General features: G+C 58.3%; 7 protein-coding genes across 7 annotated transcripts; 4 read left to right on the top strand and 3 right to left on the bottom strand.

Annotated features, from left to right (window-relative positions):
• Positions 1 to 395: 395 nt before the first annotated feature.
• EHS24_000665 (uncharacterized protein) lies at positions 396 to 1,906 on the top strand (the record flags this gene model as incomplete). The annotated part of the gene is made up of 2 exons (XM_028616489.1): positions 396 to 683; positions 725 to 1,906. 2 exons carry the CDS (start codon positions 396 to 398, stop codon positions 1,904 to 1,906), a joined length of 1,470 nt encoding a protein of 489 aa, XP_028480346.1.
• Positions 1,907 to 2,064: 158 nt separating this feature from the next.
• CBF5 (centromere/microtubule-binding protein cbf5) lies at positions 2,065 to 4,095 on the bottom strand (the record flags this gene model as incomplete). The annotated part of the gene is made up of 7 exons (XM_028616488.1): positions 2,065 to 2,898; positions 3,062 to 3,138; positions 3,216 to 3,268; positions 3,307 to 3,501; positions 3,608 to 3,698; positions 3,756 to 3,852; positions 3,982 to 4,095. The coding sequence occupies 7 exons, from the start codon at positions 4,093 to 4,095 to the stop codon at positions 2,065 to 2,067; spliced, it is 1,461 nt and encodes a 486-aa protein (XP_028480345.1).
• Positions 4,096 to 4,724: 629 nt separating this feature from the next.
• EHS24_000663 (uncharacterized protein) lies at positions 4,725 to 5,376 on the bottom strand (the record flags this gene model as incomplete). The annotated part of the gene is made up of 2 exons (XM_028616487.1): positions 4,725 to 5,262; positions 5,309 to 5,376. 2 exons carry the CDS (start codon positions 5,374 to 5,376, stop codon positions 4,725 to 4,727), a joined length of 606 nt encoding a protein of 201 aa, XP_028480344.1.
• An 844-nt stretch (positions 5,377 to 6,220) lies between these two features.
• On the top strand, positions 6,221 to 6,925 carry EHS24_000662 (uncharacterized protein; the record flags this gene model as incomplete). Its single annotated transcript, XM_028616486.1, has 1 exon — positions 6,221 to 6,925. The coding sequence occupies one exon, from the start codon at positions 6,221 to 6,223 to the stop codon at positions 6,923 to 6,925; it is 705 nt and encodes a 234-aa protein (XP_028480343.1).
• Positions 6,926 to 7,656: 731 nt separating this feature from the next.
• EHS24_000661 (uncharacterized protein) lies at positions 7,657 to 9,090 on the top strand (the record flags this gene model as incomplete). Its single annotated transcript, XM_028616485.1, has 7 exons — positions 7,657 to 7,683; positions 7,733 to 7,825; positions 7,942 to 8,266; positions 8,315 to 8,449; positions 8,493 to 8,605; positions 8,643 to 8,978; positions 9,022 to 9,090. The coding sequence occupies 7 exons, from the start codon at positions 7,657 to 7,659 to the stop codon at positions 9,088 to 9,090; spliced, it is 1,098 nt and encodes a 365-aa protein (XP_028480342.1).
• Positions 9,091 to 11,187: 2,097 nt separating this feature from the next.
• Positions 11,188 to 12,994, top strand: EHS24_000660 (uncharacterized protein; the record flags this gene model as incomplete). The annotated part of the gene is made up of 3 exons (XM_028616484.1): positions 11,188 to 11,395; positions 11,453 to 12,179; positions 12,448 to 12,994. The coding sequence occupies 3 exons, from the start codon at positions 11,188 to 11,190 to the stop codon at positions 12,992 to 12,994; spliced, it is 1,482 nt and encodes a 493-aa protein (XP_028480341.1).
• Positions 12,995 to 13,725: 731 nt separating this feature from the next.
• Positions 13,726 to 15,872, bottom strand: EHS24_000659 (uncharacterized protein; the record flags this gene model as incomplete). The annotated part of the gene is made up of 4 exons (XM_028616483.1): positions 13,726 to 15,106; positions 15,148 to 15,251; positions 15,292 to 15,567; positions 15,729 to 15,872. 4 exons carry the CDS (start codon positions 15,870 to 15,872, stop codon positions 13,726 to 13,728), a joined length of 1,905 nt encoding a protein of 634 aa, XP_028480340.1.
• Between the last annotated feature and the right edge of the window lie 103 nt (positions 15,873 to 15,975).

Genomic DNA, 15,975 nt, shown 5'->3' with positions numbered 1-15,975 from the left:
GTTGGGCCGCTAGGTGCGGACATCTTCCCTCGAGGATACCCCACTTGTCATACATGTTGCATAGGACAGCGAGGACAGCGCCGTCCTCGCTGTCCTATGCAACATGTATGACAAGGAGTGGAATCGTGCAGTAGTTAGTGTAACTTCCATCTGCATCCTGAGGCGGCTGCAATGTATGATCCAAGCAGGTGCTCTCAGACAGGCAGTGCACACACAGAGCTTGATGCAAGTGCCACACGCCCTTGACGGAATCAAATCAACCACTGATCGCTCATGCCCGATAACATGACGTGTTGTACCACGCGGAGCGAGTTGGGACTCTAGGACACTCTTGTGCCAATTCGAGAACACATTCCACCCACTTTTGCTGTCAACCACAACACCCCTTATCCGCCATGAAGCTCCCTGCCGCCGCCCCCGTCGACGCCGTCAAGTTCTGCGAGTTTGTCACGGCCTCGCCTACGCCCTTCCACGCCGTGGCCAACCTCTGCAAGCGCCTGGCCAAGGCCGGCTTTGAGCGCGTCTCGGAGCGCGAGCCTGACGAGTCACTTGTCCCTGGAGGCAAGTACTTTTACACTCGCAACCAGAGCGCCCTCGTCGCATTCACGCTTCCTCCCAAGGGTGTCGCTGGTCCTGGCGCCACTTCCATGGCTGTTGGCCACCTCGACAGCCCATGCTTGAAGGTGAGAGCAAGTGCCAGTTGTCGCAGCTAACCAACATTCAGGTCCGCCCAGTCTCCAAGAAGACCAAGGCCGGATACCTCCAGGTCGGGTGCGAGCTGTACGGCGGTGGTCTCTGGCACACTTGGTTTGACCGCGACCTGTCGGTTGCGGGCCGTGTAGTTGTCAGCCAGCGCGGCGGCGGCTTTGCCTCCAAGCTCGTCAAGATTGACCGTCCAATCCTTCGTGTCCCCACCCTCGCCATCCACCTCGACCGCACCGCCAACGACCAGTTCAAGTTTAACAAGGAGACCGAGTTCCTCCCCATTCTGGGCCTCGTCAACGAGACTCTCAACGCTACCGCGGCTGCTTCCCGTCCCGGCACCCCCTCTGGCGCCGCAACTCCCAAGGAGAAGGGCGACAACTTCAACCGTGCCGGTGCAACCAGCGTCGAGGAGAAGCACCACCCTCTTCTGCTCGCCGTCCTTGCCGACGAGCTTGGCTGCAACATTGATGACATTAACGACTTTGAGCTGTGTCTCTACGACACTCAGCCCTCGGCTGTCGGTGGTCTCAACAACGAGTTCATCTTCTCCCCACGCTGCGACAACCTCATGACTTGCTTTGCCTCGATTGAGGGTATCTGCAACGCTGTCGAGGCCGAGGCCGCCACTGGCAAGGCCTCCGAGGAGGAGAACATTCGCTGTGTCATTCTCTTTGACAACGAAGAGGTCGGCTCAGTCTCCAACCACGGCGCCGAGTCCAACCTCTTGCCCTCGTTTGTTGAAAAGGTGTCTGGCATGACCAAGCGTGGTTACTACCAGGTTCTCGCCAACAGCTTCCTCATCTCGGCCGACATGGGTCACGCTGTCCACCCCAACTATGAGGCCAGGTACGAGGCCAACCTCGCTCCTCGCATGAACCAGGGTGTCGTCATCAAGACCAACGCCAACCAGCGGTACACGTCCAACGCCCAGACCACGTTCCTCCTTCGCCGCATCGCCCAGCGCGCCGGCGTCCCCGTCCAGGACTTTGAGGTCCGCAACGACTGCTCGTGCGGCTCCACTGTTGGCCCCCACCTCTCGACCCACGTCCGCACCGTTGACATTGGTCTCGCCCAGCTGTCCATGCACTCGATCCGTGAGACTGCAGGCTCTGGCGACGTCAAGCACTACATCCAGCTGTTCAAGACCTACTTTGAGGTGTTCAGCCAGGTCGACGCCGAGCTCAAGGTGGATGAATTTTAGAGACACAAGAGCGGGAACAATGCAGGGTTGTGTTTTTTTTTGTAGCGAGATGCGGGTGCATCATGAGATGGATACAAGTACAAAGGGGGAGGCCCAAACTCTACGCAATAAACAGGAAAAAATGTGGTTCACGCAGACGGTGAATCTAGATTCTTGCTTTAGGCGGAAGCCTTCTTGGCGGCCTTCTTAGCCTTGCGGGCGGCGCGCTCCTCCTCGGTCTCCTCACGCTCCTTACCGTCCTCGCCGACAAGCTTCTTCTTCTTCTTCTGCTTCTTGTCGTCACCGGCGGGGGTCTCGGGCTCGGCGGTGGTCTCGGCGTTGCGCTTGCGCTTCTCGCCCGAGGCGGCGGGGGTGGAGGGGACCTCCTCGATCTTGGCAGCGGCGGGCTGGGTGGCAACAAGAGCGGCGGGCTCGGCACCCTCGCCCTCGGCGTAGTCGACGTACGACTTGGACCAGTTCTCGGGGGTGACACCGGCAATCTTCTTGCCGTACTTGTCGAGCGAGCCGGCCTTGACCATCTTCTTCTTCTCCTGAGCCTTGGGGCCCAAGCCCCAGCGGCGGGGGTAGAGGTCGCGGTTCATGATGCAGCGCTTAACCTTGGCAACGACACCGTGGTCGCACGAGGCGAGGTCGGCAGTCGACATCTGGGCAATACCAATGGCAATGGCCTCACCCTTGGTGGTCATGAGGACAACCTCCTCGTGGCACTCAATGTCGGCCTCGTAACGGAGGAGACCGGGGATCATGAGCTTGGCACCGTAGCAGACGGCGTTGACAGCCGAGTCCTTGACAACAATACGCTTATAGTTGGTGAGGAGGCACTCGAGGGGGCGGACGACGCGGCGGAGGTACGACTCGTCGCGGGTGTTGTCGTAGACCCACTGGGCGTCAAGGACATCGTGCATGGTGACAATGTCGTCGTTCTCGCTGGTGATACCCGAGCGGATACGACGGAGCTCCTGCATGTGGGCACCGACGCCGAGGAGCATACCCTAAAAAGAGTCAGCAATGGTGCGTGTGTGGCAAAAAAGTTGGTGGCGGGCGGGATCAAAATTTCCGAAAATGTAACCCCCCAAGTGTCACTTTCGACAACTCGATATCGTCTCTACTGCCTCGACATCGTCCTCTGCGCTCCTCTGCGTTTGCGCTACTCACGAGGTGAATGCACAAAGTACGAATGTACGTTCCCGATTCGCACGAGACAGAGAAGATGGCAAGGTTGCGCTTGGGGTCTGGGGTGTGGTCAGCAATCCGCCTCGTCGTCCGTTGTCCCCGTCCTTGTCTCGTCGAATCGCTCCAAGCCACTCACCGTACTCGATGAACTTGTTCTCGTAAATAGTACGAACACGCAGCTGCCTCTTGCTGTATTTATGAGCGTCGCTCCTCCAGGGGGTACTTACACAGCCGAGATAAGTGGGGGACGCTGGAAGAGAGCACCGGTGAGGGTCTCGAGGCCGCGGATGATGTCCTTCTCGGTAACCGAGTCGTGGAACTTGGCGACGGCCAAGTACTGCTTACCAGCGGTCTGCTGGCTCTTGACGAGACGGGTGGCGCGGTCAATGGTGCAGATGAGGACACCGGTGACCTTGGGGTCGCTGTCAATGTTAGTTGTCGGATCACGAAGGCGTACGCTAGGAATTGGCCGAAGGTGGTTTGTGGGGTAAAGCCCGGGTCCAGAGAGAGCGCAGAATGTCGACTTACAGAGTACCCGAGTGGCCAGTCTTCTGGACACGGAGGATGCGCTTGAGCCAAGCGACAACCTCGTGCGACGAAGGGTTGGAAGGCTTGTCAACTGGGTACTGTCAGTTACGAGGGTCACGTGACATATCTGGAGTAGTCTGATGCCCACGGTTGATGGTTCCCGACTCAATGTATGTCTTGAGGTCGCGCTTGAGGGGGCTGCAGCCGGCAGGGATGGGGGTGAAGTGGGAGCTGCGAACAAGGAGCTGGAAGAGGTCAGCAATGGTCCCTGGGCATTTCCACGACAGTCTGTGTCTAGCCTCCGCAAACGAGTCTTTGCAACTCTCTGTCTCTAACTTTCACAGTCTGGGCCTCAAGAACGCGGATCTACACACCTTCTCGTAGTTCTTGAGCAGGATGGGCCAGTTGGAGGTGTCAAGGACAGGGGCGACCGAATCGGGCTTGAGGACAAAGTCGCCAGACTGCTGGCACTCTGCGATGGAGGGCATTTTTGTTGTTTACGCGGGGATCACGCTGTTCGTGAGGTCGATGGTCGAGAGAGAAGTTGTCGAGGTCGGCGCCGAGGATCTCTCAGGTGGTGCGCAAGACGGTTGGGGTGCGCCTGACGGGTGGTCTTTGGTGTCGGGTTGGGCGGACGAGGAGGTCCACTAAAATGTTAACCCAGCCAGTACGATGCATTCGGACGGAAGCAAATTTACCGAAAATCAGATCTTTCGGTGAACAGTCGATCAAGTCACGTGATGTGAAGGCAATTGGGCCCTTGGGGACGTGTTGCATCTGTGCGGAGGTGGATGGTATGTTGACAACTGGTCTCCAGATCTCCAGCTCGTCGTACAGTCCCCAACCACCACTCCTACGTATCTTCTTCTCCAATGGCCACTTCTCGTCGCCTTGCCGTCCCCCTCCCCACTTCATACTTCCTCGTCTTCTCCTCTGCCGCCTTCTGTAGCAACGGGTTCCTCGATGGGCCAGCTGACGTGCGACTGAACACCGACAATGGGGGTTGGCTGTCGACGTCACCATGAAGTCCTTCGGTTTGGCGTGGTACATCGCCTCGGGTCCGTCGAAGGCAGTTTGTGGGATCTCCTTGACTCGGCCACTGACCCACTTCTCGGCCTCACGGCGGTAGCGCTCCACGCCAGCGGGGTTGCTCTTGCGAACCGCGCGGAGGAAGCGAGCGGCGATGTCGCGTCTCAGTGAGCATGAGACCGGCGCCGCGGCGGGCAACGATCGAGAAAGTGCGTCGACCAAGCAGTGCCACCAAGAGAGCCACGACGCCGGGGCCCAGCTGGCACTCGTGCGCGTCGCGCAGCCGCAGGAGGGCCGCGCGGTCGTTCGCGTCCGCCAATGCCGCCGTCAAGGTCGTCACCTCGGTGACACTGGTGGGCACAATGTCGCGGATCTGGCCCGGCGGTGGGCGCCTTGCTGATGAAAGCTCGGCGAACACGGAGCCAGGCTCAAATCCCAAGTTGGCCACCTCGGTGACGGGAGTCTCGCGAGTGTCACGCTCGTCGTCTTGGGCTGGCGACAGGTGAGCGAGCAAGAGGTTCACCAGGGCGGGGTCGTGGGCGAGGTTTGCCAGTGCTTGAGGCGCGGCGGCCGCTGCACCGGGCAGTTGGGGTCGGTCTGCGCCTGAACCATGGTCAAGGATGGCGCTGGGGAAGTCAGTGGCCATCAAGACGCTTCCGCGCCGATACACACCCTGACGTTTGCCGAGGTAGGAGAAGGAGGAAGAGGAAGGCAGTGACGTGTGGCGAGTTTGGTGACATGGTGTTGGTCTTGGGATTGAGAGTGAGACTCAAACAACAAACACAGATCGCCCAACTCGCATGTTGCCTCCCTGAAGCATTGACGAAGTGACGTCCGATCACGAGGACGGCACCAAAGGTTGTCGCTGCTCCAGCAAGTTGCACACATGTTGTACCCGCTCTCCGTCTGCATATAAGCATGGGACGTGCAGCTCGTGGCAACACGCTTAACGCAGCACCCGGTGAACGCACTGTGTCATGTTTCTCGGGAATTCGGGATGGTCTCTTGGTCCGGTTTTTTGGGGGGGAGGAGGGAGGAGAGGGGCGAGGAGGGGCGGGGGGTGGGGGTGTTGCTGAATTGTAAAATTCTGGAAATGGCCACTTCAAGCCTGGTGCCTCAGCTACCGCACTGTCCAGGCTTGATGAGCTCGGTTGGTCTGTTACATTGGGTGAAACAGATGTTTTTCCTCGTAATGCATGCTTTGCAGCAGTGCCATACTGAGCATTCGAAGGTTCAAGCCAGAAATCTGTTGACAAATTGTCCAAAAACAGGCAACGTGGCGGTGTGGCGGACAATACTTTGCCTTGCTGCACCGCCATCCATAAACAATGTCATGCTAGGTAAGCGTTGAGTGCGGCAAGGTTACCATGTCTCAATGAGTGAGCAGTCGTGTCTTAGCGACCCTGCCCATAGTTGTCTCGCCGCTTTCAGTGTGGTGAGCATACCCTCTGCCAACCTCTTCGCATTTGCGCCCAACAGGTTCCCTTCCAGTCAAGGGGTATAAACTACTAGCTTGGGAAGCCATGTCATTATACAACACCCATACATCATAGCAACTCCACTACCAACAGCACATCCTCAACCATGCGAAGACCCCCCCCCCCCCCCAGGAAAGCCGCCAAACTGGCTAAGAAGCAGTGTGCCAAGGACATCAAGCGTCTGAAGAACTTTGGGCGGGTAGCTTCGAGGTTCGCTCCAGAAGACCCGCCGTCAGAGGAAAGGGACAGCGGTGGCTTGCTCGCCAACTTCATTGACGATTCCGAGTCGAGCGCAGACGCCGCCGCCACCCCAAACCGTTCCGCTGCTGCGGCCGCTGCCACCAAAAGCCGCACCCACTCCACTCCTGCTACCGCCGCCGCCCCAAGCCCCACTCCCTCCGCTCCAGCGGCTGCCGTCGCAGCGCCAAGGTCGCCCGTGGACTCACGCAAGACCGAGCGCCGCCCAGGCGCGGAGGCCCAGAAACCGGCCGGCAAGGGCAAGGACATTGACCGTCGCGGCGCCACCGACATCCAGGCTGTGGTGTCCAAGCGCCAGTCCATGCGCAAGGCCGACGAGTCGGAGGCAATCGAGGTGTTTGTCTGCGACAGCAATCGCAAGACACACCGCTACGGCATGAAGAGGGCGACCAAGTTCAAAAATTTGAAGACCATGCACGCGGAGGACCTCAAGGCCACCAAGGGCAGTGTCAGGCTGTTCTGGAGGGGCAAGGAGGTCATGGACAATGACACGGTGGCGTCGCTGAACGTGGGTTCGGGAGAGCGCCTGTATTCCGCTGTGATTAGCAGGTAAAAGGTGTGCCATTAGTCCATTGAGATCATGCAAGTTGCGTGCTGGGATCGACATGAAAGTTGCGTCTGCGATTGTACATAAACGGAGCTGATGTCAGATTTCGATGATGGCATGGCGCCAGCAACGGTTCTGTGTTCAGCAGGGAGTAGACACCGAAGCGCATGGAGCGGTGGTAGGGGTGCTAGTGACATCAATGAGGCGATGTCTCGAGTGCGCGAGTGCAATGGGCCTGGAGCCGTGGACGGCCTTTGCATGTTCGGCGCAGGTGTTCACGAGATGCTGGCCTGATGTGCGCTGTGGCTCTGTGTCTGGCACGGCGTCTGGCCGGCATCTGGAGGGGGCCTAGACCCCTACCGAGGTACGGACAGGAAGGGGGCAACGTGAACAGTGTGCCGTGCGAGGCGGTGTGCTCATCGGTACACGGAGCAGCACTGCAATGCTTTTACTACGTGTTCCTTGGCCTGGGCCGAAACAAACTCTGACATGAACCTCATACCTGTACCGGTATTTCGTGTGTATGGAGTGTTTTGGGTGATTGGGGCCTTGCGTTTCGTATCCTTTATGGTGGGGATGAGAAGACGATGATGTTGATGTCGTTGTTGTGGCGCCACACGGTATCAAAAGGCTTTCCATAACAATCCCGCGACCATTTCAGTATTTAGGCGGCAATTTAACGCTTTTATTATTATTTTCCCTTCACTCTTCATTCTTCTTCTTTCCGATAGATAGCGATGGTGAGAGGACACTTTGACGGATGGGTGAGTACCTCAGTACCCAGAGTAGTGGCTAAAGTGGACAGTCGCTCAGCCCATCAACAAGGGCGGTGGCAAGAAACTCGACCCAAATGATTTCTCCAAGTTTCCCGACCTGCTCCAGAGCTGGACCGTCGACGGAAAGAACGTGAGCTTTTGAGTGTGGTGTATCGGAACTGACCGGTAGGTTGTGGTGAACAAGGCCCGTGTCCTCAACATACGTCGTCGCGCCAAGTCACGGCGTTTCTCCGCTCGCAACACCAGGACAAGAACCTCCCACATGGCGTCAAGGTTGTCATCCCGCACGACTTTGCGGCCAAGCACAAGCTCGCTGACGCGCCGTTCATGGCGCTTGTCACGGCCGGCTCCGATACCTGGGACCCTCGTCACCTGCAGATTACGCTCTTTGAGCGTGAGATGAGGAAGGGACGCCGCGTCAAGCGGTGTGTCCTCAAGCGCAAGGTCTTTGAGGCCAACAAGGTCAATGTCAACGCAGGCATCCCCGCCCTCCAGAAGTGGGACCTCGTCGCGGAGACATTCCGTTTCGTGGAGGAGAAGGCGCTGGCCGGGCCCAGCCTAATGAAGAGGGGTGAGTGTTCTTTACGCAACGCGCCTGCCCGTCTGACTCCATCAACAGCCAAGACTGCCGCTTCATCTTTGAGGCGTGCATCTCCCAAGCGCCGCAAGGCCTCGAAGACCTCCCCCGCCCTCGCCTGCGACGAGGACGAGTCGGACCTCGACCAGTCCGACTTTGACGAGGCTGACATTGTCCGTGAGTAGGAATTCTGAGCACTGTTCTTCTACTAACATCTCAGGCCCGTCCAAGCGCAAGAGGCGCACCCTTCCGAAGCGTGCCAAGCGTCACCGCCGTGCGGACGACTTTGGCTGGGCCCCGGCCTGGATCCAAAAGTTCGTTGACGGATACGACGTAAGTGAAGCAAACCGATATGGGTCCTGACTGCCAGCTCGCCTTCCGCAACCGCTCCATCGCCTGGTCCAACGACCAGGTGTTGGACCACCTCCAAAAGCCTTTCCCCGAGCTGAACTTCCCCAAGACGAACAGCCGGGGCATGATTGAGCTCACTCTCAAGTTCCCCCTCGTGTTCCGCGACCGCCACCAGCTCAACAAGGACACGTACTTCATCAAGGGCACCAAGGGCCACACAACGTGGGACCCCGACCATGTGGAAATCTCGTTCTACAAGAATGGCAAGGCCACCAAGCGCATTTGCGCCGCCAACCGCAAGACGTTCCGGCTGTCGCAGACGCCTAAAAACACGACGCCTCCTACCCGACCAGCTGTGGGTCCTCTTCTGTGAAACCCTCAAGTTTGTTTCGGGCAAGGCCAGGGAACACGCGGCGAGCGGAGAGAAGACCGGCCCCGCCCCCAACGTCGCTGCCGGTCATTCCTAGGCAGTCCACCACGATGGACACGACCCGCGCGCGAGGGGGCAGGACATGGGTCATGACCAACGGCGCACCGGAACTTGTAAAGGCTTTGTATATATATATATATTTGTTCTGGTGTGGGTATGCATCATCCGGGTCTGGAAAGAGGGTTACAGCGCGTTTGCCTAACAGACATGAGGCAGTGCCCCAGTCACTAGTTACTGGGTGCGGCATGCACACACTTGTTGACCTGGCCTTACCATCGTAAATTCGACTACCCCTTCCACTTCGGTTCGACTTCGTTGGGACACGTGCCGATTGGCGTGGCGGGGTGGGTGCCAAGTGAGGGTCAGTGCCAGTGACAGCCACTGACAACCTATTCCCTAGGTGCTCGACGTTGTTAGGCTCGTTAGCCACCAGTGATTGTGGAGCTTGGACCGTATCATTTCCCTCTGCATATCCGCCGACATGTGCCCCCTTGCCAGCCACTCACGACACGTTTTGGACTAGAGCCCGCAAAACGTCGTGACACTTTCTTTGAAGGTCTTGCAGTGGTCTGTCGATAGCTTGGCCACTGTGACTATGTGATGAAAGTCGGTGTATGGCTTGAAGGAAGAAAAGATAGAAAGTTTGAGGGAAGAAGACAGGTCAATCGGAAGCCGCCCGACAGGCGGTCCAGTCAACCGCCTGTCGCAATAGACTCCAGCACTCGTGGTCCCTCCTTTATGGATCATCCGCGCGTCGTCTGCCACAAGGTTTCTCAGTGATTAGTCATGCATCTTCCGTCACAAACATACAGGAAATCCCTGGGGACGAGTGAGTGGCGAGGATCGCCGTTAGCTGCAGCCCCGCTTTTCATCAACACACGGATGACTCTGGTACTCTCGTGCGGCCGTGAGGAATTCACGCACTTGAGGCACTTGTCGAGGCAGGCATGGAGGTTCGGCCGAAATGTATTTCATTACGGCATTCTTTGTGACAAGCCAGAACGTTCCTCCCGTTCCTCCCCCACGAAAGCCTCTACGATCCGCGGATGGAAGATGGACCAGGAACGGGTCGGCCTCCACCGAACATGGTGAACGTAGCGATGGTGCTATGGCAACCTTGTCTCTCTCACTTCGACATGCCTTCCCCCCATGGCGATATGGCGTGGTCCCCCATGGCGTGGTGGGGGCCGGTGGGGTATGGCGGGACTGGCGCGGGAGCACCGGAAGATTGGCGGCCGCGGACTCGTTGGAACTCGTCTTCTGGTTGTGTCCCGGTATACCCCGGTTCCACCCGTTCGCTGTGCTGAACCCAGCGGCCAGCGAATGGCACGTCCGTCCTCACATCTCGATCACAGGCTGACAGAGATCCATGATGTCTTCCCCTGGGGCAACTTGTCCTGAATAACTTGGCAACAGGATCAGTGATGAAAATGGGCCAGCCTAGCCACACGTGGATCCTTTTGCGGATTTTGTGGTATGCTGCGGATGCGGCATACATTTGCGTCCACCACCTACAGAGGACAGACCTCGTCAACGGTGTGAGAGAAAGTTGTGAACGCTAGCGCGCATGCTGTAAACGACGACGAAAGCTGTGAACAGACACTAAACCGTAAAGGTGGGTTGGCGCGGCCGTACCAAGCGGACGATGTTTTTCCCCACTTGATCCGCGCTACCGCCGACTGGTGCGAGGGGCCGCCCAGCCAGGGAAGCACAGGCACACGCAGGGCCCAAACGTGCACATGTGGGAGCGCCTTTTGGACATGTGAGTGCATGTGAGCGCGACTTACCGCACAAACCGGCACCACCGGCCGGTATCCCGACTCGCGCCCCCGCCCACTGCCGCGACATGCCGCCGTTGATAGCCGTTTGAGCCGCGACAAGCCGACAAATCCACACTAAATCGTCTCCCGACTCCTTTTTTTAAGGATGTCCTTCACCCCCATACGGTCCCACTGGCCCATGGGGTCACCAAAGGGTCGCCGTCCCCAACTGGTCCAACGGGCCCACGGGGCGTTGCTTTCTCCGTGCGGAGCGGGACGGGGGGGTCCGACAGTCCAGAGTCGTATATATGAAGTGTCGAAGGGCGAGGAAAAAAAAAACACCATCCCAACCTCCCCCCCCCTCATCCACCACCATGAGCCAAGACGAGAAGCGCTCTCAAGACTTTACCGAAACCGTGCTCGAGAACGGTGCGCACCACGGTGTGGCCGTTCCCGTGCCGGAATCCCTCGCCAAGCTTTCAGAAAGCGAGATCGCAGTGATCGACGCGCAGGCCACTCGCAAGCTCGACCTGCTCCTCATGCCCGCCCTCGTGGTGTTGTATGTCCTCAACTTTTTGGACAGTAAGTGTCACCTCGCAATGGGTACACTGCAGTGCGTCCACTAACCTCTTTTCTCAGGGAACAACCTGTCCACGGCCAAGATTGGTGGCCTGACCGTCGACCTCAACATGACCACCGAGCAGTTTGCGACCACTGTGGCGGTGCTCTTTGCCGGTTACATTTCGCTCCAGGTCCCCTCCAACATGGTCGCGTCGCGCGTTTCCAAGCCCGCAGTGTACATCTGCATCATGACCGCACTGTGGGGCACCGTGTCGGCATGCACCGGTGCCGTCCAGAGCTACGCCGGTCTCGCCATCTGCCGCACAGTCCTCGGCTTCACCGAGGCCGCCTTCTTCCCCGGCGCCCTCTACCTCCTCAGCACTTTTTACACCCGCAAGCAGCTCGCCCTCCGCACCGCCATCCTCTACTCTGGCTCGCAGCTCGGCAACGCCTTTGGCGGTCTCTTCGCCTTGGCCATCCTCGAGCTCGACGGTGCACACGGCATCGCAGGCTGGCGCTGGCTGTTCATCATCGAGGGCGCCATGACCGTCGGCATTGCCATCATCTTCTCGACCTTTATCCCCAACAAGCCCAAAAACATGCGCTGGGTCACAGACCTCGAACGTGACCGTCTCATGTACCGTCTCGAGTTTGACCGCGGCCAGAAGGACACCTCCAACGAGCAGACCATCGGCCAGGCAGCCATGGAGGCAGTTACCGACCCCAAGGTGTGGATCGTTTGTCTCGCTCTCACCCTAGCCTGGGTGGCCAGTGCTGTGACAAATTTCTTCCCACTTGTCGTTCAGTAAGTCGTCTTCTTCGAGCGCGCGCCAAAATGAGTACGAATGTTTCTGAAGGTGGTGTGGCCAAAAAATGCCGATCGGCCATTTCGATCGGCAAATTTCGCCCCACCTGCCACTCTCGTCAGAGAGGCTGGCATGCATCAGAAACAGCTGTGCAGTGCTCTCCCAATGTCCTCATTGGGTAGCATGCACGTGCATGGCTATCCAGACGATGGTGGACGAAAAAAACGACCACTCCCAAACCATCTCGCTGACATTCTTCCTCCTCAGGTCCCTCGGCTTCAACCGCACTACCACGCTTGGCATTACCGCGCCCCCTTACATCTTCTCGATCATCTGCATCACCATCAACGGCTGGCACAGTGACAAGACTCGCGAGCGTGCATGGCACATTATCGTCCCGTTCATTGTCTGCATCATTGCCAACGTGATCGCGGTCAGCACCCTCAGCGTCGGCGGCCGCTACTTTGCCATGATGCTCATGCCCGCGTCGTTCTACTCTGCGGGTATGGTTCTCCTCTCGTGGGTCAGCACCACTGTCGTCGGCAGCAACAGCAAGCGCGCTGTCGCCCTGGCCATCATCAACGCCGTCTCCAACACCAGCAACATCTGGACCTCGTACATTTACACTGGCGCGCCTCGCTACACCATCGCCTTTAGCGTCAACGTCGCCGCCAGCTTCTGCGTCATTGTGGTCGTCTTGATCCTCAGGCGCTACCTCCAGCACCTGAACAAGCGTCTGGACCGCGGTGAGGACCTTGGACGCTCTGGCCCCTCCGAGGCCCAGATCGAGGGTGGATTCAGGTTTGCTCTGTAATTGGGTTTTTAAGGAAGGGCGCTTAGGAGCGAACCAGTGTGTATATAGTTGCCATTCACATATGCAAATAAGCATTAGACACAATCCAGCACGAGAAGCGAGAGTATTGGGTTTGTCAGTGAGGCAACACCAAGGTCAGTGAACATGCCAAGAGCGTTCAAGGTGGAAGGGGCCGGAGGGCGGCGGTCGAAGGGGGAACGGTGGTGGCGTTAGTCCGGGCAATTTTATCCTATTTTCTGCCATTTTTCCTTATATATTTCTGCGCAGTCACATAGCTACACGGGTCAATTTGGCCACGTGGAAACAAGGGCCTATTCCTGTAATCCTCTCTCCCTCCCACGCCCTGCACTTTCCACATTTCGTCCAAGATGGACCCACTCCGACTTTTATCATTTTCGGGGCGTTTATATGACTCACCTGTCCTAGATCATCATGGGCGCGCCATCAGAGACGCCCCACCTGCGTCAACAGCGTGCAAGATGGCGTTCTCAACGCTTTCAAGACCGGCTGGGGGCTGAAAGCGGGACAGTCTATCTACCCCGAACTCACCGCCCAGGCCGCGCGCCGCTCGCTTCATTAACGACTATGTAGCTGAACGGCGTCAATCGTCAGGGCCGTACCCGTGGCTTCCACCGGGCGTCGCAGGCTGCGTTGGCCGCGGTCTTGGTGCAAGCATCGCACAAGTGGCAGCTCTTCACATTCATGCGGCTAGGAAAAGATACACGTCGTTGCTAATCCTCGTCTCCCGCACTGTCATCCGCAGCAGCAGCAGCCACATCCTGTACCCAAGTGGCGGCGTCCTCTCGCAGATGCCTCAGCCAGGTACCCGTCTGTGCGATCTTCTCATTGCGAATTTTGTTACGCAGTAGCGCCTTCGCAAAAGTGACGCTAATGGGAACGGGATAGAGGTGGATCGCGAGATGGATTGACTTTTCGATGATAAGAGCTTCCAGGGCTCCCTCTGTGGAGGCGGACGTGGCGTACAGGTCGAGAACCGCTCCATTGAGGAGGTTGGTCTTGATGATCACGCCAGGCTTTGGTTTGGATGGGCTACCGTACTTGGCGAGAACATCCTGGGCCCTCGGAATACCGCCGTATCTCGTCGACCAGCACGAGCGGCACGCGGAACCATCGCGGCAATGGTATCCGAAGCGGCTGAGAACTGTGCACTGGTGACCAATGTCGCCCGCAACCGCCGGATTCGGGCATCCCTCAACGCAGCAGTCCACCAAGTAGTCCTTTTGGAAGACGCCGGCAAACCTTCCCTTGGCCAGAGCCTGTTTGCCTAGAGCCTCGATCTCGGGCAGCTGGTTGTCTCGCCGCCAGTAGCACATGGTGCAGACGAAGGGGAAAACAGCAAAGGGGTCCGGCCGGAGAGGAACAGGGACGCCGACGTTGGGGCAGTTGTTTGCATGGCAATGACCCCAGCGGTGAATGACGGCGAGCTCTTCGGGATGCTCCAACACGACACGGGTGACGTTGAGGGTGGCACCTATGCAGTTTTTCTTGTCGTCGAGGAACTCGAACGAGTAAAAGTGGCGTGCGCACAGATACCGCGTGTGCTCAGGACGTCCGTTCTCGGACGAGAGTTGCGGCAGGTTGCCGCAGGGAAACCAGTAGCCGGGGTCGATGCCACGCTCGGCCATTCGCTCGCGACTGTTCTCACACCGGTGGATCACACATCCAAACAGGCGACCCTTCTCGTTAATCTCGTGACGCTGCTCAGCCGTGATGCCTCTTTCTTGGTCGTAGCCGTGGAAAATCTGCCACAGCGGGTAACCCGAGAAAACTATGCGGGCATCGCCACGCGCACGGGGGTGGACACTGACGTAGAGGTCGGCATCGGTGTCGGGGTCGGCCTCCCAACGGCGACGAAGGGCCTCAAGAGCAGTGCGCGAGACGGCGGTGTCAGACGCGCGGCGATTCTTGCGCGAAATATTGCGGGCAAGGCTGAGTTGAGTTGGCGCCACACCAAACTCTGCCACGATCTCGGCGTCAACGAGCCAGTCGATCACGCCGTCTGCGAGCCGTTGAGAACCGTAGGCCCGGATGCGCTCTGCGGTCTTGGTGTCGACCTCCTCGTAGGCCACCAGGCGCACCTGGTCAGGGTCCCTGATCGTCGTCAGTTGCGATAATCAGGGTAATCCACTCACCAATGCGTAACGAGGTCGTTGAAGCCCATAAAGCTGGCTTTGCGGGGACGCCACACGATGTCGGGAACAGTTCTGCCTTGTTGCCTCAAGAACTTCAGGATATGCTGAGAGGGTCAGCAGCAGCCCATGGCGTCACAGACTTACCGCCTGAAGTCTTTCGGGTCTGTTAAAGATGGGGTCGGTACCCTGACCACCCAAGGGCGCGAGATCAAAGACGGGGAAGGGAGACTTGAGGTAAAAGTCTGGAAGGAGGAAACGGCGGGCCTCCGCACCCTGGTGAAGCAAGTCGTAGAGCTCGGCCATGATGGTGTTGCGCACCAGCCGGCCTCCCAGTTCAAACGAAGCCGTCTCGATGAGACGCTGCAGGAAGACGCGGCGCTCGGGCGGCGAAAATCCAGCAACAAACGGCAGGAGGGCGTTCTGATACAGGTGCGCATCCAACAGACACTGGACCACCGGGAGCGTCTCAACACGAACCGTGCCGTCCGCAGTAATTGTGTCGTCGCCGTGACCATGCATCAGAGATGCGTATGGGTCAAGGCTACGGGAAGGATCTGCTGCAGATGGTTCATTACGGCCACGTCGTCGCCAGCTGCCAGGTGGCCGGCAATGATGGCGCCGTTGGCTGCACGGTCCGTAGACGACATCCAGTCGATCCAAGGTGGGAGGGTAGCGGTGTATGGGAGGAGGAAGAAGGTGTAAATCTTGTGGGTTGGGTGCATCATGGTGTATGATTGTTGGTTGGTTGGTGGGTGGGTGGTAGTCTCGAGGAGGCGGGTTGGGTGGTCTTGAAGAGGTGAAAGTGTCGGAACGGGTGGCAGCTCTGGC

This window comes from Apiotrichum porosum, assembly GCF_003942205.1.
Source record: "Apiotrichum porosum strain DSM 27194 chromosome Unknown scaffold_1, whole genome shotgun sequence".
Classification (NCBI taxonomy): Eukaryota; Fungi; Basidiomycota; class Tremellomycetes; order Trichosporonales; family Trichosporonaceae; genus Apiotrichum; species Apiotrichum porosum.
Note: the sequence above shows the minus strand (reverse complement) of the source record. Positions and strands in the feature narration are given on the sequence as shown.